Source organism: Schistocerca gregaria, chromosome 2 (assembly GCF_023897955.1).
Source record: "Schistocerca gregaria isolate iqSchGreg1 chromosome 2, iqSchGreg1.2, whole genome shotgun sequence".
Taxonomy (NCBI): Eukaryota; Metazoa; Arthropoda; class Insecta; order Orthoptera; family Acrididae; genus Schistocerca; species Schistocerca gregaria.
Window position 1 is genome coordinate 781,568,464 of NC_064921.1, and position 18,283 is coordinate 781,586,746.

Here is an 18,283-nt window from a genome sequence, read left to right on the forward strand (position 1 = left end):
AAAACAAACGCCGGAGTGCAGTTCCTCCGGTTCTCCGACAAGTCTAAAAGGATGCTGGGCCTCTGGAGCAACCAGGGAGGCAGGCGAGTAAAACCTTGTCGTTGGGGGGCCACACGCTCCGCACCAAGGGACTCAAGCAAATGCTTGGCACGAATCCCAAATGGTTTTGTTGCCCTGGGACGACTGGAAAAGAGACGTTCCATAGGCGGTCGGGCAGCGGTAGGGTACGCAGGGGAGGTAGGACAGGCAAGGAAATGACACACCCGTCGCACCATGAGGAGTTTCCGCCGGATGGCGAGCGGCGGTTCCCCTGCCTCAGCACACAGGCTGGGGATGGGACTGGTACGGAAGGCACCAGTGGCCAGCCTGATACCCTCATGGTGTACTGCGTCAAGGATCTTCAGATACGAAGGCCTTGCTGACCCATACACGGTGCAAGCATAGTCAAGACGCGATCGGACGAAAGCCCTATAAAACTGCAGCAGACGCGCCCGATCTGCTCCCCAGGACCGATGGCTCAGACACTTCAAAATATTCAGTGCCTTCAGGGCCCGCACCTTGAGGTCTTTAAGGTGAGGCAACCACGACAACTTGGAATCAAAAGTGAGGCCCAGGAACCTCACAGTGTCTCTAAAAGGAAGAACGGTGTCCCTCAGACGCAATTCAGGGGAGGTAAAAAGACGCCGAGAACGATTAAAATGAACACACACAGATTTGTCTGCAGAAAAGGTAAAACCCGTCTTTGCAGTCCATGCCTCTAAGCGCTTTATCGTAAGCTGTAACTGCCGACTAGCACTGACAAGACTGGAGGAAGAACAGAAAACAGCAAAATCGTCCACAAACAAGGAGCATTGGGCAGGACTCCGGATAGTGGACGTGATACTGTTAATAGCAATGGCAAAGAGGGTGACACTTAAAACGCTGCCCTGAGGAACACCATTCTCCTGCACGTACAAATCCGATAGCACATTACCAACCCGATACCGAAAGAGGCGGTGAGAAAGAAAGGACCGAATGAAGATGGGGAGACGGCCACGAAAGCCCCACTCATGGAGTTGATTGAGGATAAGGCGGCGCCAAGTAGTGTCATACGCCTTATTAATGTCAAAGAAGACCCCTAGACAATGCTGGTTACGTAGAAAGGCCTGCTGGATGGCGGCCTCAAGCAGGGTCAAGTTGTCTATAGTGGAACGACATCTCCGAAAGCCACACTGAGAGGGGCTAAGGAGCTGCCTGGTCTCGAGCAGCCAAACCAGGCGGCGGTTGACCATGCGTTCCAACGTCTTCCCGACACAGCTCGTCAAGGCAACACTCCGATAACTACTGGGATGCGTTCGGTCCTTCCCTGGTTTGAGGAGGGGAATCAAAATTGCCTCCCTCCACGAGTCAGGGTACGTGCCAGATAACCATATCATATTGAAACAGTTCAGGAGAACTTCCTTGGATGGCAGCGACAGGTGCCGCAGCATGCTGTACCGGATTTGATCATGACCAGGCGCAGTATCATGAGCCACAGACAGCGCAGAATCCAGTTCCCACATTGTGAAGGGGCAGTTATAGGGTTCAGAATTTAGAGACCGGAAGTCCAAATGACCCCTTTCGACGGCAGTGCGGTAGCGGCAGAAATCTGGATCACAGTTAATAGTGGCGGTAGATTCCGCAAAATGCATGGCCAGTGTCTGGGCAATGTCTCTCGGCGCCGTGAGGAGACATCCCTGATGCACCAATGCCGTGACAGGTAGCTGGCTGAGTTTCCCGGAAATCCTCCTGATGGCTTCCCATACTTTCGTAGAACTAGTGGAGCGAGAGATGGAATTCAAGAACGATTGCCATGACCGTCGTTTGCTCTCTTTAATCACCCGCCGCGCTCTGGCCCTTGCCACTCGAAAGGCCGCAAGATTGTCAGCTGAGGGACGGCACTTGAAGCGGCGCAGTGCTGCACGGCGGGCGCGGATGGCTGAGTGGCACTCAGTGGTCCACCAAGGGACAGGACGCCTCTTGGGATGACCGGATGACCGTGGGATGGACAATTCAGCAGCATGAGAGATCACGGCTGCAACATGGTCTACCCATTCGTGGACGCTGGCACGGTGTTCCAAAACAGCCAGTTGGCTGAAAAGTGTCCAGTCAGCTCTGCAAAGGTGCCACCGGGGCGGCACTGGTAATGCCACAGCCTCATCCAGGAGGCGAATCCAGAGGGGGAAGTGGTCACTAGAATGGAGGTCAGCTGCAGCCTCCCACAGAGCAGAATCCGCGAGTGCTGGAGAGCAAAAGGAAAGGTCAATAGCCGATGACGATCCGGAAGCAGTACAGAAATGAGTGGGAGCACCAGAGTTGAGGAGGCACAGTTCTTCAGACATCATGACGCTTTCCAGAATGCGACCCCTGGGGCAAGTAGTCGGAGAGCCCCATAAGACATTATGAGCGTTGAAGTCCCCCAGAAGAAGAAACGGGCGAGGGAGTTGGCTAATAAGGTCCATGAGAGCCTCAGTGTCTATCGCATCCGGAGGTGGTAAATAAACAGAACAGACTGTGAGCCTCCGACCCACAAGAATGTCAACTGCAACTGCTTGCAAGTCGGTGACGAGAGGGAGCTCAGATGAGGGGTGCACATCACGGACAAAAACTGCAACACCACCCTTTGCCCTTTGCCCCGTCAGATCATCTTTTCGATATGCGGTATAGCCGCGTAAAGAAGGAGAATCAGTGGCCCGAAAATGTGTCTCTTGGAGACATAAGCACAAGGGGCACTCTCGTATGAGGAGTTGTAATTCGGCCACATGCGTCCTGAAACCATTCAGGTTCCACTGTAATATGGGAGCCAGTGATCAGGGTGGTTGAACTTTCACCCTGCCTCTGTGCTTTGGAGGAGAGACCGTACTGGCCGGAGATTTATTCCTGGGGCGAGAAGATCGCCCCCGGTCGACATCAATGTCCATAAGATCCGATGACGACCCACGGGAGATGTCAGACAGCACGATGGCATCATCATCGGACCGACGCTGACTAGTCTCCTCAGGTGGCAGAACCTTCATCTTCTGAGGCTTTGTCTTGGGGGGCTTGGAATGCAGAGCCTTGTCAACAGTTGGAGGTTGACTCGCCTGGGCAGAAGGCGCCATATGGGGGGAGGCTGGAAGTACCTCAATGTCAGCAACCACGGCCTTGTCCGATGTAGCGGGGAGAGCCGCAGATTGCAAAACAACCGCAGCAGCACAAGTGCACTGGCAAGCGCAGGTTTTAGTGCTAACACTAGCAACCTCCGTTTGTGTAGCAACAGTGGCCAGTTGTACCGGTTTTTTGAGAGCGGAAGCGAAAGATGTGGAAAACACAGGAGGTTGCATGGCCTTAAAGATCTTCTTGGCCTCACCATAGGGGATGCGCTTAGATGTTTTAATCTCCTGTACCTTCCGCTCTTCGAGATAGATGGGGCAGATCCGGCTCCAGACAGGGTGACTCCCAGAGCAATTCACGCACTTCACAGGCGATGAACAATCGGCTCCGTCATGGGCAGGCTGACCACATTTACCACACGTGGCTATTCCATTGCACCCCAACGTAGTATGCCCAAAGCGCTGACATTTAAAACAGCGCATTGGGTTGGGGAAATATGGCCGTACGGACAAACGTAAGAACCCCGCTTTAACATGCTCCGGCAGTCTCGGGCAACTGAATGTGAGAATAAACGAGTCAGATTTGACGAGGTCCCCATGGACTCGTTTCATAATGTGCTGCACGTCAACAATTCCTTCGTCAGCCCACTCAGATTTTAGCACGTCTATGGGGATATCCACCAAGTCCCTACACGTCACAACACCCTTACTATAGTTCAAAGTGGAGTGGAGTTCGGTCTCGACAGCGTACTCTCCTAGACAATTTGCTTTCCGAAGGGCAGCGACTTGACGGGAACTAGAAGTTTCAACTAACAGAGTCCCATTGCGCAGTCGCTTTACAGATTTCAGTGTTCCTGCAATTCCCTCAAGACCCTTGTGGATGTAAAAGGGAGAAACCCTCTCAAAGCTACCCTCCTTCCTTTTAATAATCAAAAACACATTCTGATTATCAGCATGTGCTCCGTTACTACATTCTGTTAAATCTCTAGCAACACCAGGCGCTGGAGGACTCGCAGCGCGTAGCCGCTTTTTCGATTGGGTGTGTTTTCCTACCAGCGGCTCACCCAAGCCACTGGTAGGGGGAAATGTAGAGGTCGAAGGGTCCATTGTGGTCCCACGAGCAGCTAGGGAACTAAAAGTCCGCTCAGACAGAGCCCCGCGTGCCTGAGTAAGCCTTATACAACTGGGGTGCGGCAGGTGCCCCAGAGGTTGCCCGCTTGCGACTGTTCCACCCCAACAGCCATGCATCTTCTAGGCGCGGAGCACACCGAAAGATTGAGGGGTTTTTATAGAGGTTGGCCTTCCTCGCAATCCAGGCGGTCAAGCCAAGATTACCATTCCCCGCAGCACACAACATTTCACCGCCGCGCCGTACGGTGGTCGCTGAAGCATGTCCGGGGGTTACGGTGACAGGACACTGGCGGCGCAGACCAGTCCCCAGCTCAGGACCCCGGGGTCGCCAAGCCCGTACTCAGCAAGTGAATGCTGAGCCCCTGGGGGGCCGATTGCAGGGTGTAGGTATGGCGAATGCCCAGTGAACATCATCTACCAGTGCCCGGTGAACATCATCTACCAGCGTGTGTAGTGCTAACAGTAAAATTCGGAGGCGGTGATGTTTTGGTGTGGTGGTGTTTTCCATGGAGGGGGCTTGCACCCGTTGTTGTTTTGCGTGGCACTATCACAACACAGACCTACATTGATGTTTTGAGCACCTTCTTGCTACCCACTGTTGAAGAGCAATCCGGGGATGGCGATTGCATCTTTCAACACGATCGAGCACATGTTCATACTGCACGGCCTGTGGCGAAGTGGGTACACGACAATAACATCCCTGTAATGGACTGGCCTGCACAGAATCTTGACCGTAATCATATAGAACACCTTTGGGATGTTTTGGAACGCCGACTTGGTGCGAGGCCTCACCGACCGACATCGATACCTCTCCTCAGTGCAGCACTCCGTGAAGAATGGGCTGCAATTCCGCAAGAAACCTTCCATTACCTGATTGAACGTTTGCCTACGAGAGTGGAAACTATCACAAAGGCCATTATTTTCAGTCAGGTGTCCGGATACTTCTGATCACATACTGTAGCTACCATTGCATGCTTAAACTGTCACGAATCTATTAACTGATACAAATGTTACCACCACACACGTAATAGAATTTTACGTACATGTTAGTCGAAATATAAAATAGCTAGCGTCAGGTGATAAAACCGAGACTAATACGCTGCCAATAAAAGTATAGCACAGTAATGTGACTCATTATGAAAACCACATATCATAGATACGCAAATGCTTCAGTTTGTACAGAGTTACCTGTTATCATATGGTAAAATAATTTACATATTCACTCTATAAAAACTGTGCTATGGAGTGTACTTAAAGTTAAAACTGTAATGGACGATAAAGCTGAGAACAGATTCATACCACGCAGAGGCGATCGACCAGCTGGTCCCTGTTTAATGGTAGAGGCAATGATCGACATTGAGGTCTACATACATCAATAGTCACTAGAGTCTTAAGATCACTAAGCTCAGTGTTGTCTGCTACGATAAGTACATGTGACAGTCATAACTAGTATTTTGTATGTTGCATGAAATAACATTTTTCAAATGTTACAGCCACGTTAGCGATGACAGAAAACAAAGTCCATAGAAGTAACGACTTACGCGTACTGACAGCAACCAGTATGAAACGATTTATAGTGACGTTCATACGTATACTGCTTCCATCGTATATAATTTTTTTATGGGACGGGGCATACAGATACATACAATGTACACCTAGCCGAATTGTCTGTGTCCAGTAGCAGATGGAACACACCCAATTTCTTGGACAAATACATTGACGGAAAAAAGAATTGCGACATAAATGAATATTGATAGGCTACTTTCTACATATGAAAGATGTCTCTTCAAATGTCGAGTGTCACCCGTTAACAGAAATCTGTTTCATAACGATCGGATTTACGATTCCAGTTTTATGGCACCATTCGCTAAGATTGTTAATACGATAATAGCGTATGGGGCCTGAAGATGGCAATATTGAGTTGCCGAAACTGGTAGCATTTGAGATACAAAATAAAATAAAACATACGGGTGTTGGTAAAATTTTTTGAATCAAGAAATACGTGCCAGCCGATGTCCCCCAGGCCATAACGGACCGGCAGAGAGATACAGGTGTTGTCATTTGTGCTATTTTAAGTTGGAGAGCTATGTTTGAATGCTGACGTGTAATAGTTCTGTAATCTTTCTACATGTATTGCTATACAGTAAATAAACAAAAGTTTTAACATGAATAATTACACTCTCTAGCTGAGTTTTTATAGGCTGACGACGTAATGTACATTACGGTATGATGACAGGTAAATCATTACAAATATGAACCATTTACTACTTTATCATATGTGATTTTTGCAATGAGTCACAGCACTCTGTGATGGTACACTTTTCAGTGTATTATTCATGGTTCTATCACCTGACGATAATTATTTTATGTTTCGCCTAACATGATACTTTGGATACTTCTATGAGAGTACATGACATTCCATTAAATGTGTATTGTTTGTAACATTTACATTAGTTTAAGCTTGTAGTGGTACCTAAGTTTTCTTTGTAATGTGGGTATCTGGTGGTTAGATGACTGAAACTGGTTGTATGAGTAAAGTATTTTACCAGAAGCTCAAGGCGGTAATAGGACATTTTTTAAAAATACATACCCTTGAGGCATCTTCCGCTGAAAATGTATTGATATTTTGAAGGTCATTCACATATGTAACGAATAGGAATGGCCCAAAATTGAACCTTGTGGGACTCCTTTCGCTATTCCTCCCCAGTCACTAGCATTTCTCCCCTTCCAACATTGTTTGTATTATTTACCACAACTTTTCGCATTCTGTTTGTTAACTGTGATGAAAACCAGTTGTGTGTAAAGTCGTCACTTTAAAGACACTGAGCCGCTTGGGGTATCCGTGCGGTCGGGGGCGCCTTGTCACGGTACGCGCGGCTCTTCCCGTCGGAGGTTCGAGTACTCTCTCGGGGGAGTGTGTGTGTGTGTGTGTGTGTGTGTGTGTGTGTGTGTGTGTGTGTGTTGTCATTAGCATAAGTTAGTTAAAGTTCGATTAATTAGTTTGTAAGCCTAGGGACCGATGACCTCAGCAGTTTGGTCCCATAAGAACGTACCAAAAATTAAAAAAAAAAAAAAAAAAAAATTCAGGGACGTTGACTGCTGACCCCGTCCGCTCCTGGTAGCTGCGTGGTCACGTCGACGGAATGTCATACCTAACGGCCCGGATTCGATTCCCGGCTGGGTCGGAGATTTTCTCCGCTCGAGGGCTGTCCGCTGTGTTGTCCTTATCGTTTCATCCCCATCGACACCCAACTCGCTGACGTGGCGTCAACTCGAAAGACTTGCACCAGGCGAACGGTCTCCCCGACGGGAGACCCTGGCCACACGGCATTTCCATTACTGCTGACCCCCACACGGTGTCTGTCTCTCTGTGTCGCCAGGCGGTGAGCGAGTCGGACTTCTCGCGGTGGGTGCGCACGCTGGCCGTGGAGCTGCTGCGGCAGACGCCCCTGGACGCGCTGCGCTACCTGGACGTGCTGGCCATCACCGCCACCACCACGGCGGCGCCACCCGCCACCGGCACCAACCACCACCTCGCCACCAACGGCGGCGGCGCCTGGCACCAGCCCAGGGCGCGGTCGGAGGACAGCCGCGGCTGGGCCGCGCACAGGCACCACGCCTACAGGTAGCTACCTCAACCTCACCCTCACCCTCACCAAGGGCGTCAGCCAGCCCAACTACTACCACATAAGAGTAACTTAACTTTGATGTGGTTCACGCAGTTTATGACAACTGATCTAGAGGTCAGTTTGTGACGGAAGCGCTCTTAACTAGTAAGGTCCATCCTCTGCGGAAATGTATTTTAATGTTTGGCTTGACAGATCGGAGGAGCACTGTGGTCTCTGGATATTCGTTTGGAGCTACTGCTATTTGAAATCGGCTTCTGCCACCTACATTTGTGTTTTTCCGTGATTTCTCTGAGTTCCTTGGGATGAGCGCTGGCATCTTTTCATTTAAACGACCACGTCCGATTTCATTATACAGCTTTATCCAATCCAAGCGCATTCTCCGTCACTAATGACCTTTATTTCGAAGCGTCGTTAATAATTCATGGCGTCTGATAAGTCTTAATTTCTACAAAGTAACGCTACACAATAAAAAACTTACGTTTGCTTCTGGACATGAAAGGAAGTGGGAATTAACTTATGACATACGCGCTGTAACTGCATATTTTTGACCTGGTTTTCACATCTTCGGAAATACCGTATTTGAGTGTGTTACGACGATTTGAAAATGGTTCTCGCCACGAAACTAGTCATCGATTGAATAAATGAAGTAAAATGTGCGACTTTGAACTGGTTTCTCGTTGTTCTGTTCACTACGAGACTGACATTCCTTGCTCTTATCATCGAATGAAATGATGGCAACTTTACATACAAAAGTGAAATGGTATAATTTTGTCTTGAAATGGAGTGAGGTCACAATTTATTACCTTGTCACTGAGAAGCATAGTTGGATAAATACATGCAATGAAATTGGTCGCGGCCTTGTTGAACTATACTGGCATTAAACTTAATCAGTTTAGGAAAACTACGGACATCCCAAGTGAGCCACTGAACCCAGAACATCTCTCATGTGTCAACGGTCGCAACCGCCGTTGCACATGGTTCAGTGACAAGCTCAGTGGATTACGCAAATTACCACGCCGTTCCGTAAAAGGAGAAAAGGGAAAAGAAAAATTTCAGTTGTGCATATCTACATCTACATACATACTCCGCAATCCACCATACGGTGCGTCGTGGAGGGTACCTCGTACCACAACTAGCATCTTCTCTCTCTGTTCCACTCCCAAACAGAACGAGGGAAAAATGACTGCCTATATGCCTCTGTACGAGCTCTAATCTCTCTTATCTTTGTGGTCTTTCCGCGAAGTATAAGTTGGTGGCAGTAAAATTGTACTGCAGTCAGCCTCAAATGCTGGTTCTCCAAATTTCCTCAGTAGCGATTCACGAAAAGAACGCCTCCTTTCCTGCAGAGTCTCCCACCCGAGTTCCTGAAGCATTTCCGTAACACTCGCGTGCTGATCAAACCTACCAGTAACAAGCCTACCAGCTCGCCTCTGGACTGGTTCTATGTCCTCCCTCAATCCGACCTGATAGAGATACCAAACCCTCTAGTAGTGTATACTGAGAAGTGGATGAATTCGACACCGGCACCTCGTAGTCTGTAGAACTCCATCGTTCTGTCAACGGAGGCGCTGTGTAGTGCGTCGGAACCAATTGCCTCACTGCTGCTACTTTTCGGAGGCGTGTCCAGCGCGAGTACACCTTGCAAATATGCGCAGGTCGGGTGACCCGTGGCGCAACATATGCACCTTCACACCGATGATGTGCCCCTCGAACTATTCCGGCATAACTCGGGAGCGATGGTGCATTATCACTGGAATGCTGTGACGAACAGACGGATCCACGTGACGGGGAATCAACTGAAATAATTGTCCACTAAGCTTTTGGACTAAAGCAGCACGATTCCTTCTCCTCCTCCTCCTCCTCCTCCTCCTCCTCCAATGTTTCAGCTGTATACCTCTCGGCTATCTTCAGAGGAGGCGACCGACTGAAGCTACAGGCAACGTCACCAGCGTCTAGTGGTACCTACTGCTGCTAGCAATCCAACAGAGGGCAACTGCACAACCTGTTAAACGGCTCGTCTGCACAGGGGTTTCGTTGCACACCGTTTCTTTATGTCCTTAAGTAAATGATTATGAAGATGAGCTATGAGGTCAGTAAGGGAAATACAGATATCTATGAGCAAATTGAGCAATGAAATCGAGAATTGAGTGTATTAATGTACGATTAGCCCACGTTAGATTTATATCGTTGCTTTATTCATAGAAACTTGCTTAGCTATCACTGACGGTTCTACACACAAATGTCCAGTCGGATCTGTAAATAGTTTTAACACAGCAATGGCAGGCAATAAACAGTTCACTACATCACAGTCACTGTAAATTCTTCTATGTTTACAGCTCACAAACTCATGAACCGAAAAGTATCATCTGAACAGTCCTATAGGCTTGATCCCTCCTCGCAATTAACACACATGTGGCCCGAGGCCGTTCTAGCCCACCTTACCCGCACGGCTCCCAGTGCACCAAAGACCACGATCTCTGCCTTGCGGCTCTGTCCTGCATTTTGTCACGTGACAGAGCACTCAAATCCAATTAGTATACATATACCTGATCATCATCCGGTCACAAACACTTTTAACAACAATAATTTAAACCAAATACATTATACAGTTCTGTACACGTTGTTTTATCACATACTGTTATATTTCCTCACTACAATTATTTTTAATATATTACACGAACCTAACAGCAGTTGCGAGTCGAAACAACTACTTAATTCTTTCTTGGCCATTTTTCATTATGTTATTCAAATTCTACTGCAAGTATAAATACTTAAAATTAGTATTAAATGAGCATAGAAAATGAATTATCGTTACAAATTACCCATGCAAAGGCTAATAGCTTCATGTATTTGTGGACGACTCCATTTTAGGTGCATATTTTCACCTGTTATGCTATATTAAGTACTCCTTTCGTCGTTTTAAGCTATAGGTACGCAAGCGCTAGAGATGTTGATCCATATTAAAGAACTTACACTAATTGAATCTATTGCTACGCGGTCGGACCATGCTGGGACGTCGATGTATCATTATAAAGCTGCACTGTAGCGTGTATTTGTGAGGTTAATTAACGAAAGGTCCACATTCCATGATCTGATGAGGTTGAAACCACTGTCTGTGTTAGTTAAATTCTTCGCCAAGCCAATTTCAATAGCTTATTTCACCAAAAAAGTGAAGTCGACGTTAGACTGTCCAGTTCAGAGCTGGATGTACCTACAGTGTTCGGTACATCTTTCAAGCAATCTACAAGTCTTCTGTCCGACATACCAAAGCCCACAGTCGCAGGTGATCTAGTAAGCCTCTGAATTGCGGAACACCGAGTCACCTTTAACGGAACCAAAAAGTGATGCATTGACACAGCATGATTTTTTTTTCTAGTAGAATTTATAGTGTCGCCAAATCAAGGTATTCGGGGTACACGTGTAACACTGTAGACCGTAAGTCCAGATTCTGAATAACCTCGCACGTTGTGGGCAATCTGTTTGGCTCCAATGAGACCCCCCTGGTACCAAGCGGCTTGGCCATGCTACGCTGACTGTCACGCTGACAGACTTGATTCTACTGCAGCCCCAAGTCACGCACACTCATCGTGGTGAAAAGAGTTCTCTCGCTACAATCAGCAGCTATCGTTAATTTAATACCTCCTGGGTACAGTTGGCAGCTACACCACACGGTTCAGCCTTCCGTGTCTGTATCGCGATGCCAGACGCGTAGATTCTGCCAGCGTGCCCCACACGAGACGCTAGCGGAGCGTAAAGCCGTCGGCACACGGACCGTGCTGTCGAACGTTAACATTGAGCGTGCTGAGTTCAACTTGCTGCTGATCGCTCAGGAACGACGAGACTTGTGCATACGGTACGTGGCCCCCAACGTGGTATACGTGATCGCAATGCACTCTAGCGGCAGTAGAGGGATGTTTCTAGTTCGTAAACCACACAGTTTACTCAACAGGCGCGCGTGAAATTCCCACGTTAGCCCTACTAAAACGCACATTTCCTCCAACGTCCACGAAAAGGAAAGTACCATGTCCAATCAATAAGGACACAGCCTTATAAAAGTACCATAACAAACAATGTGTTACAAATTTGGAATATTTCTCCACATAAGATAAACATTATTTCATCATTTCCACATTTTAGTAAAACCCCAAGGTCAGTTTTACTTTATCACTGTTCCTACCTAGTAGCAGAATCTCTGCAGCATGTGAATTACGAAGCGTAAAAGAAAAAGAAGCAAAATATCTTTATACAAGTAGCGCAAGCTGTCTTGTAGATGAAGCCAATCGAACAAAGTCACCCCTCAAAAAAAGGTAAAGTTATAATTACATAACATCAATTATTATAGTATTTACTTACATTAACTTGACCGGAAGAAGGGATCGGTTGGTAGGACATGTTCTGAGGCATCAAGGGATCACCAATTTAGTGTTGGAGGGCAGCGTGGAGGGTAAAAATCGTAGAGGGAGACTAAGATATGAATACCCTAAGCAGATTCAGAAGGATGTAGGCTGCAGTTCGTACTGGGAGATGAAGCTTGCACAGAATAGAGTAGCATGGAGAGCTGCATCAAACCAGTCTCAGGACTGAAGACCACAACAACAACAACAACTTACATTAAATTAGTAATAAAGTATCAGAACTAAATAAAAACGCGAATGTTAGGAAAAAATTGGGAGTGTTAAGACGCGAACCATGGCCCCATCAAAGACTCATTTCTGGACAGAGACGCTAATCGTTACGCTTTTTTTTCCTCCACATTTTGTTCGATATAGTTCGTTGAGTTTGGTCGGGGCGGACGTCACAGGACATCCGTTCAAATTGATCGTTGGTTCATTGACTAAGTTTTTATTACAGAGAGCACGCAGCCCTCTGACCGAACACGCTGAGCTACCGTGCCGGGGCGCTAAACCAACAACATGGTCCTATTTCTTAAAAATATTATTTTACCCCTTGCTAAAAACGTTAATCGTAGATAATTATGTTATTAATTGCAATTTAATTATAACAAATTGTACGGAGAACAATGCGTTATGGGTGAATCTGCAGTGTGTCGCTGCCTTCAAATAGCCTATTCTCATAATACGCTCGTTACAATAATTCTTTTGCCATGAATATGATGTTTCTCATTAATTTATTGGAACGAATCACACAACTAACAACGGGTTTTGCGCTGATTCTCAATTTACTGGTGCTCAGAATCGGCATATATACATATAGGCTTGAAATGAATCCCAATATTGCGCCTTACAACTCTGCACTGAAGGGAGATGGCGTGCGTGTGACGTGGGTGGCGCTGTGCCATCTCATTGGTCAACGCTCAGACACACGCTCAGAATATCAGACATTCCAGATATTGCTCTGCACGTTCGGAAAGACTCCTGAGCGTGCTACTCCACACTATGACGTCAGAAACTCGGCACGCTCAACGCTCGGATGCACGGTCAGTGTGCCGACGGCTTGGGGTTGTCCCCCAGCTGGGCTGAGTGGGTGACGGACAGCGGCTGTTGCAGGGACCGCAGCGAGAACAGGGCGGCGGGCTGCGGACGCCTCAGCCGGCGCGACGCCAGCGCCGCGGCCGTCACCAACGGCGACGCCGCCAACCACTGCCACAGCCGCAACCAACCGGCCACCACCACTCCTGACAGTTCGGAGGAAGACGACGAGGAGCGCGAGGTGAGCCACACGCTGCCTCTCTGCTGGACTTCCGGTCGTCTTAACTAGATACATTTACTTCAGTGTGGTTCTTCAGCTTTCTCCGGCCTATTTCCTGTTAAAATAATCCACAGATGTACTATCACCTTAAGCGCTCGCTACTGCCACCATCATGAGGTGCACTCCACAGCGTTCGGTCTGCAGTTAGCTCTCCGTGAAGTGCCTCGGCGTGTTGGCAGCAGAGGCTCCGTGAGTTCCATGGATAACTTCTCCACATTTCCTGAAAAACTTCTTTTGAGGCTTACTTAAAGCAAAGCGGGTTCTAAGCTTCCGTGAGGCTGTCGTAAGTGTTACGGGTGGTGGGTTCGTCTCAGGTTCGAATTTCAATATATTCCTTGATTATGAACTTCCAGTAACATAATTTTGGAGCCAAGTTTTCAACACAAAGGGAATTGTGTAAATAACCATGTAAGCAAGTGGAGACGTAATCTCGATATGTTACACTGAATTAACTAAACGGTGTGAGTTAACAGTGATTAATTTCAGGTATGGAATTCTGAGATGAAAACAATAAAACCAAATTTACTGTGCAACTCAAAAGCAATAAACCTGTTCTGGCATCTCGCCCTTTATCTTCTGAAAAATGTAAAAATCAGATTCAACAAAAGTGAAAAAAACATCATTCTCTAGCATTAAATAAAATTTGCTGAAGTTAGTGACGCTCCCAACCCTTCGTGGAACATTAAATCCGTCTGGTGGGCCGGGACTTCGAACCTGGGAACTTCGCCTTTCGTAGAAAAGTGCTGTACCGACTGACATACCGAAGCACGACTTACGACCCGTCCTCACAGCTTTACTTCAGCCAATACCTCCTCTCCCACCTTGTAGACTCCACAGAAGTTCTCCTGCGAAACTTGAAGGACTAGCAGTCCTTGGAGAAAGGATATCTGTGGAGGTACGATAGAGCCACAGCCTCGGGAATTGCTTCCAGAATGACTTTCCACTCTGTAGCGGAGTGTGCGCTGATTTTGAAACTGCTGATTTCCTTGCTGGTATGCTCACTGAGTGAATGAATACATGATTTTGCTCCAGTTATTTATTTTATTTCTTATTAGGATTTTATGTCAATCCTGTTGTGAAATTTTACATTGAAATGCAGCGGTTGGGACTTAAATGGTGGCAACTGTTTGTTTACAGCTCGTACAAAATAGATACGTGTTTCAAAGTAGTCACCGGCTTTGTGTATAACCCATTGCTAGCCATGTGGAAGTCGTAGGATACTCTTAGCAGTGCCAGTTGTGTAGACAGTTCGAGAGGCTCGGTCTATTGCCCAACGAATTTGTAGCAGTTCTGAAGAGAATGCCGTGAAGTGCTTCCTAAGTTTAAAAATTAGAGTTGAACTCACGAGGGCTTAACTCAGGGGAGTGTAGTAGGTGGTATACCACAAATAAATCAATAACAGCTAGCACTGTACGTTCTTGAGCATTGTCCTGCGGAATGATAGTCAGGTCACTTCTGTATTAAAAAACTGGACGTAGGTTGTGTTCCAAAAATGAACAGCATAGCGACAGAATTAATAACACTTTCTGCAGGACCTGACCATCATTTTACAGGACAATGCTCAAGCACGTACAGTGCAAGCTGTTACTGATTTGTTTGGCTGATGGGGCTGCTAAGTGCTATACCCTTACTTCACTCCCCTGACTTACGCCCTCATGAGTTCAGCTCGGTTTCTAAACTGAAGGAAATACTTCACGGTATTCGCTTCAGATCTGCTACAAATTCGTCGGGCAATAGACCGCGCCGCTCGAACTGTCAACACAACTGGCACTGCTAAGAGTGTCCTACGACTTCCACATCGCTGGCAACGGGTTTTACACAATGTTGGTGACTACTCCGAAGGTCAGTAAGAACTATTAACGTTCCAACCCTCGTATAAGGGGCAGTCTAATGGAAACGAGACAGATGGAAAACAAAAGTCAGGGTATGTGTGAGCAATTTCGCGCACCGATGGTTTCGTACAATCTTGGTTTTGTATATAGAGAGTTCATCCATCCCTAGAATCGAGGTTTGCGACGATGTGTATCTGTTACCAGCATCGATACTGGCCAGATATCAAAATGTGTGTTTTACACTACCAAGCGGCTATAGTCCTTACTATAGACATAGAGTTCAACTTGATACGTCTACTCGTTCCTGAGAAAAACGGTTCTTGACGGGCGGACAGACCGACAAACACAACGAAGTAATCGTATGAGTGATATTCATATCGAATCTGCAGCCGAAACATAACGTAATCCTGACAACATTTCGGCGATCCACCTGGCCGCCATCTTCAGGTGTATAAGCTGTCGCACTAACCAGTTCCGATGGCTTACTCTTTTGAAGATGGCTGCCAGGTGGACCGCCGAAATATTGTGTCAAGATGACGTTTCTGATGGAGACCCCATATGAATATCATCCATTACTTCACCGAGAAAGTTTACGGAGCCATGATCCTATAAGTGTATCTCACTGAGAGACGAAACGCTCAATGCCTTCACGAAAAAATGTTGGCGGTTGCCTAGAAGACCATGATTGTACCGAGGCGTGCACCTCTTCGTCCGAAGCAAATCGGCGGCCACGAACGTCTTTCTTCAGGACTCAAAGAACCTGTAAATCGCATGGGGGGGGGGGGGGGGAGGGAGAGAGATCGCGACTGTATGAAGGACGCGTAAAGGCGTTCCAGCGGAACTTCTGCATATGGTCGGGCGTTATCCTGCAAACAGAAAGATGCCTTTCGTCAAAAATCCTGGTCGTTGTGACTTGATAACGCGCTTCAATTTTTGCGAAGTGTCCGCATACCACTGCGTTAATGGTGGCGCCGTGTTCCAGAAAGTCTATGAGCAGCGGTCCCTTTGAAACCGAAGTGAAAGGCCATCATTACTTTTCCGGAGCTGTGTTTCCCTGGAAATCCTTTACAAATCCTCCAGAAAGTTCCGACCTGTCCCCATGCTATTTCGATATTACTGCAGCCCTGGAAAATGCATTCCTGGCTGTCGGTTTGCTTCGGACGAAGAGATGGACGCCTGGGTACAGTCATGGTTCCGTAGGCAACCGCAAGAAGTTTTCCATGGAAGTACTGACTGTCTGTTCGCACAGTGTGTGAAATGTGTCAAGAACTATTGCAATTACGTTTGAAATAATAAACAGGTTACTTACTTTTCTTCCCTGTATCCCGTTTTCATTTTACTGCCCTTTTTACAGTAGGCGCTTCTTGCACTGCTCTCCTCGTGCTCATTTAATCTTCTTTTGGAATTTGCTTCTTAAGAAAGCTTTGGTCACTCCTGATTTGTGATAAAACATTACCAGCTGTTACTACGAGAGTAATTCCCCGATAGTGTTACTCCTGCGATAGGAAGTAGTCTGGCCGTGATCGTGTGTAATGGAAGGCAATCGGACTAACTTCTGTTACCTGGAAGATGTCTGATAGGGAGCAGTAGTTATTTTAACAGAAATCCAACCAATATTGTTCAGTTTGTAAAGTGAAGCTGTAGTTGTGGAAATCAAACGGTCGCCAGGTTAAGTACGCAAACTGATCGCGAGTAAATATACTGTTAATCAAGAAAATTAACAGTTGTATGTGACCTTACCTGGGACTGGAATCTGTTCTATTGGACACGAAACACCACCACACTCGACCAAGTCTTGATAAGAAAACTAGCCATGAGAAACACATAAAAATTAAGTGTTCTGGCAATAAACTGTCCCTCAGTAACGAACAGTATCTGTATTGAAACAAAAAAAACTAATATCCATAATACAGTATCATTTCATAAGCGAGGAGCGCAGCTAATTTGGAAATGAGGTAACTTTAACAATTCACTCTCGAAAGACAGATAGTATAAAAATGTTCGTCAAATTGTCATGCTAACAGCTACGATTAATAAATGTTTTCATTTTGGTTATATACTTCACTGCATAAAGCAGAGCGTAGGTGAAACAGTGGGGCCCTGAATCTGTTACTGTCTTACAAGTTGTAGCCAGCTGTATTAACGAGGACACTTATGTCTCAAAAGCGATTACTATAGTTCATAAATACTTTATCTGCGAAACTTACTGAAGTAGTGGTCCAGCATTAGATGGGGAGAGCCAGAAACTGTTTTGTACATTGAATGGGTGCACAACTACCACTGCAAACAAGATACAATGAAGATACATACATAAATGTGTTACCACAAGAATAAAATCACTGTTACAAAGCAGCACGATAAAGTCTGAGTATGCCCCTCAACTGTAATGGTGTGCAAATAATTCTTCTGTTCATAAAGCTACTTCGTCATACTGAGCAAAATTTTTGATATAAATGAAAATGAAATAATGTATTTAAGCCTTTTTCTTTATAATCTTTCTTTTGGAGTACTTTTATTTACAGGGCTACTCAAAAAGAAGGAACACATTTCAAACATTTATTGCTTCCCAACTACGAAAGATAGAAAAACATTTCCAACGTTTCTGTATAGAGAAAAGTTAAAATTTGTAGGCATTCAATGTGAGCAACTGCTTAGAGAAATTGTCTAAGCACGTCCAACGTTAGCTGAATGACAGCATTACAGGACGTTGGACCGGGGAGGAGGAGCTAGAGATGAACTTCGTCGTCGGTGCCCTCCAAGATGCCCAGACCTCACATCTTGTGCGTTTTATCTGTGGGGTTACGCAAAAGACCGCGTTTTTATCACCCCTGTGCCTAACTGTTGAAATTCTACGACATCGCATTGTTGAAGC

The 18,283-nt window shown here is 46.5% G+C and overlaps 1 protein-coding gene across 1 annotated transcript in view; it reads left to right on the plus strand.

Moving 5' to 3' along the window:
- LOC126335977 (uncharacterized) overlaps positions 1 to 18,283 on the plus strand; it is a 478,518-nt gene that overhangs the window by 411,042 nt on the left and 49,193 nt on the right. The window contains exons 4-5 of the mRNA XM_049999454.1: positions 7,622 to 7,866; positions 13,378 to 13,540. Of these exons, the coding sequence (XP_049855411.1) occupies positions 7,622 to 7,866; positions 13,378 to 13,540 (408 nt within the window). The remainder of the gene's footprint in view (positions 1 to 7,621; positions 7,867 to 13,377; positions 13,541 to 18,283) is intronic.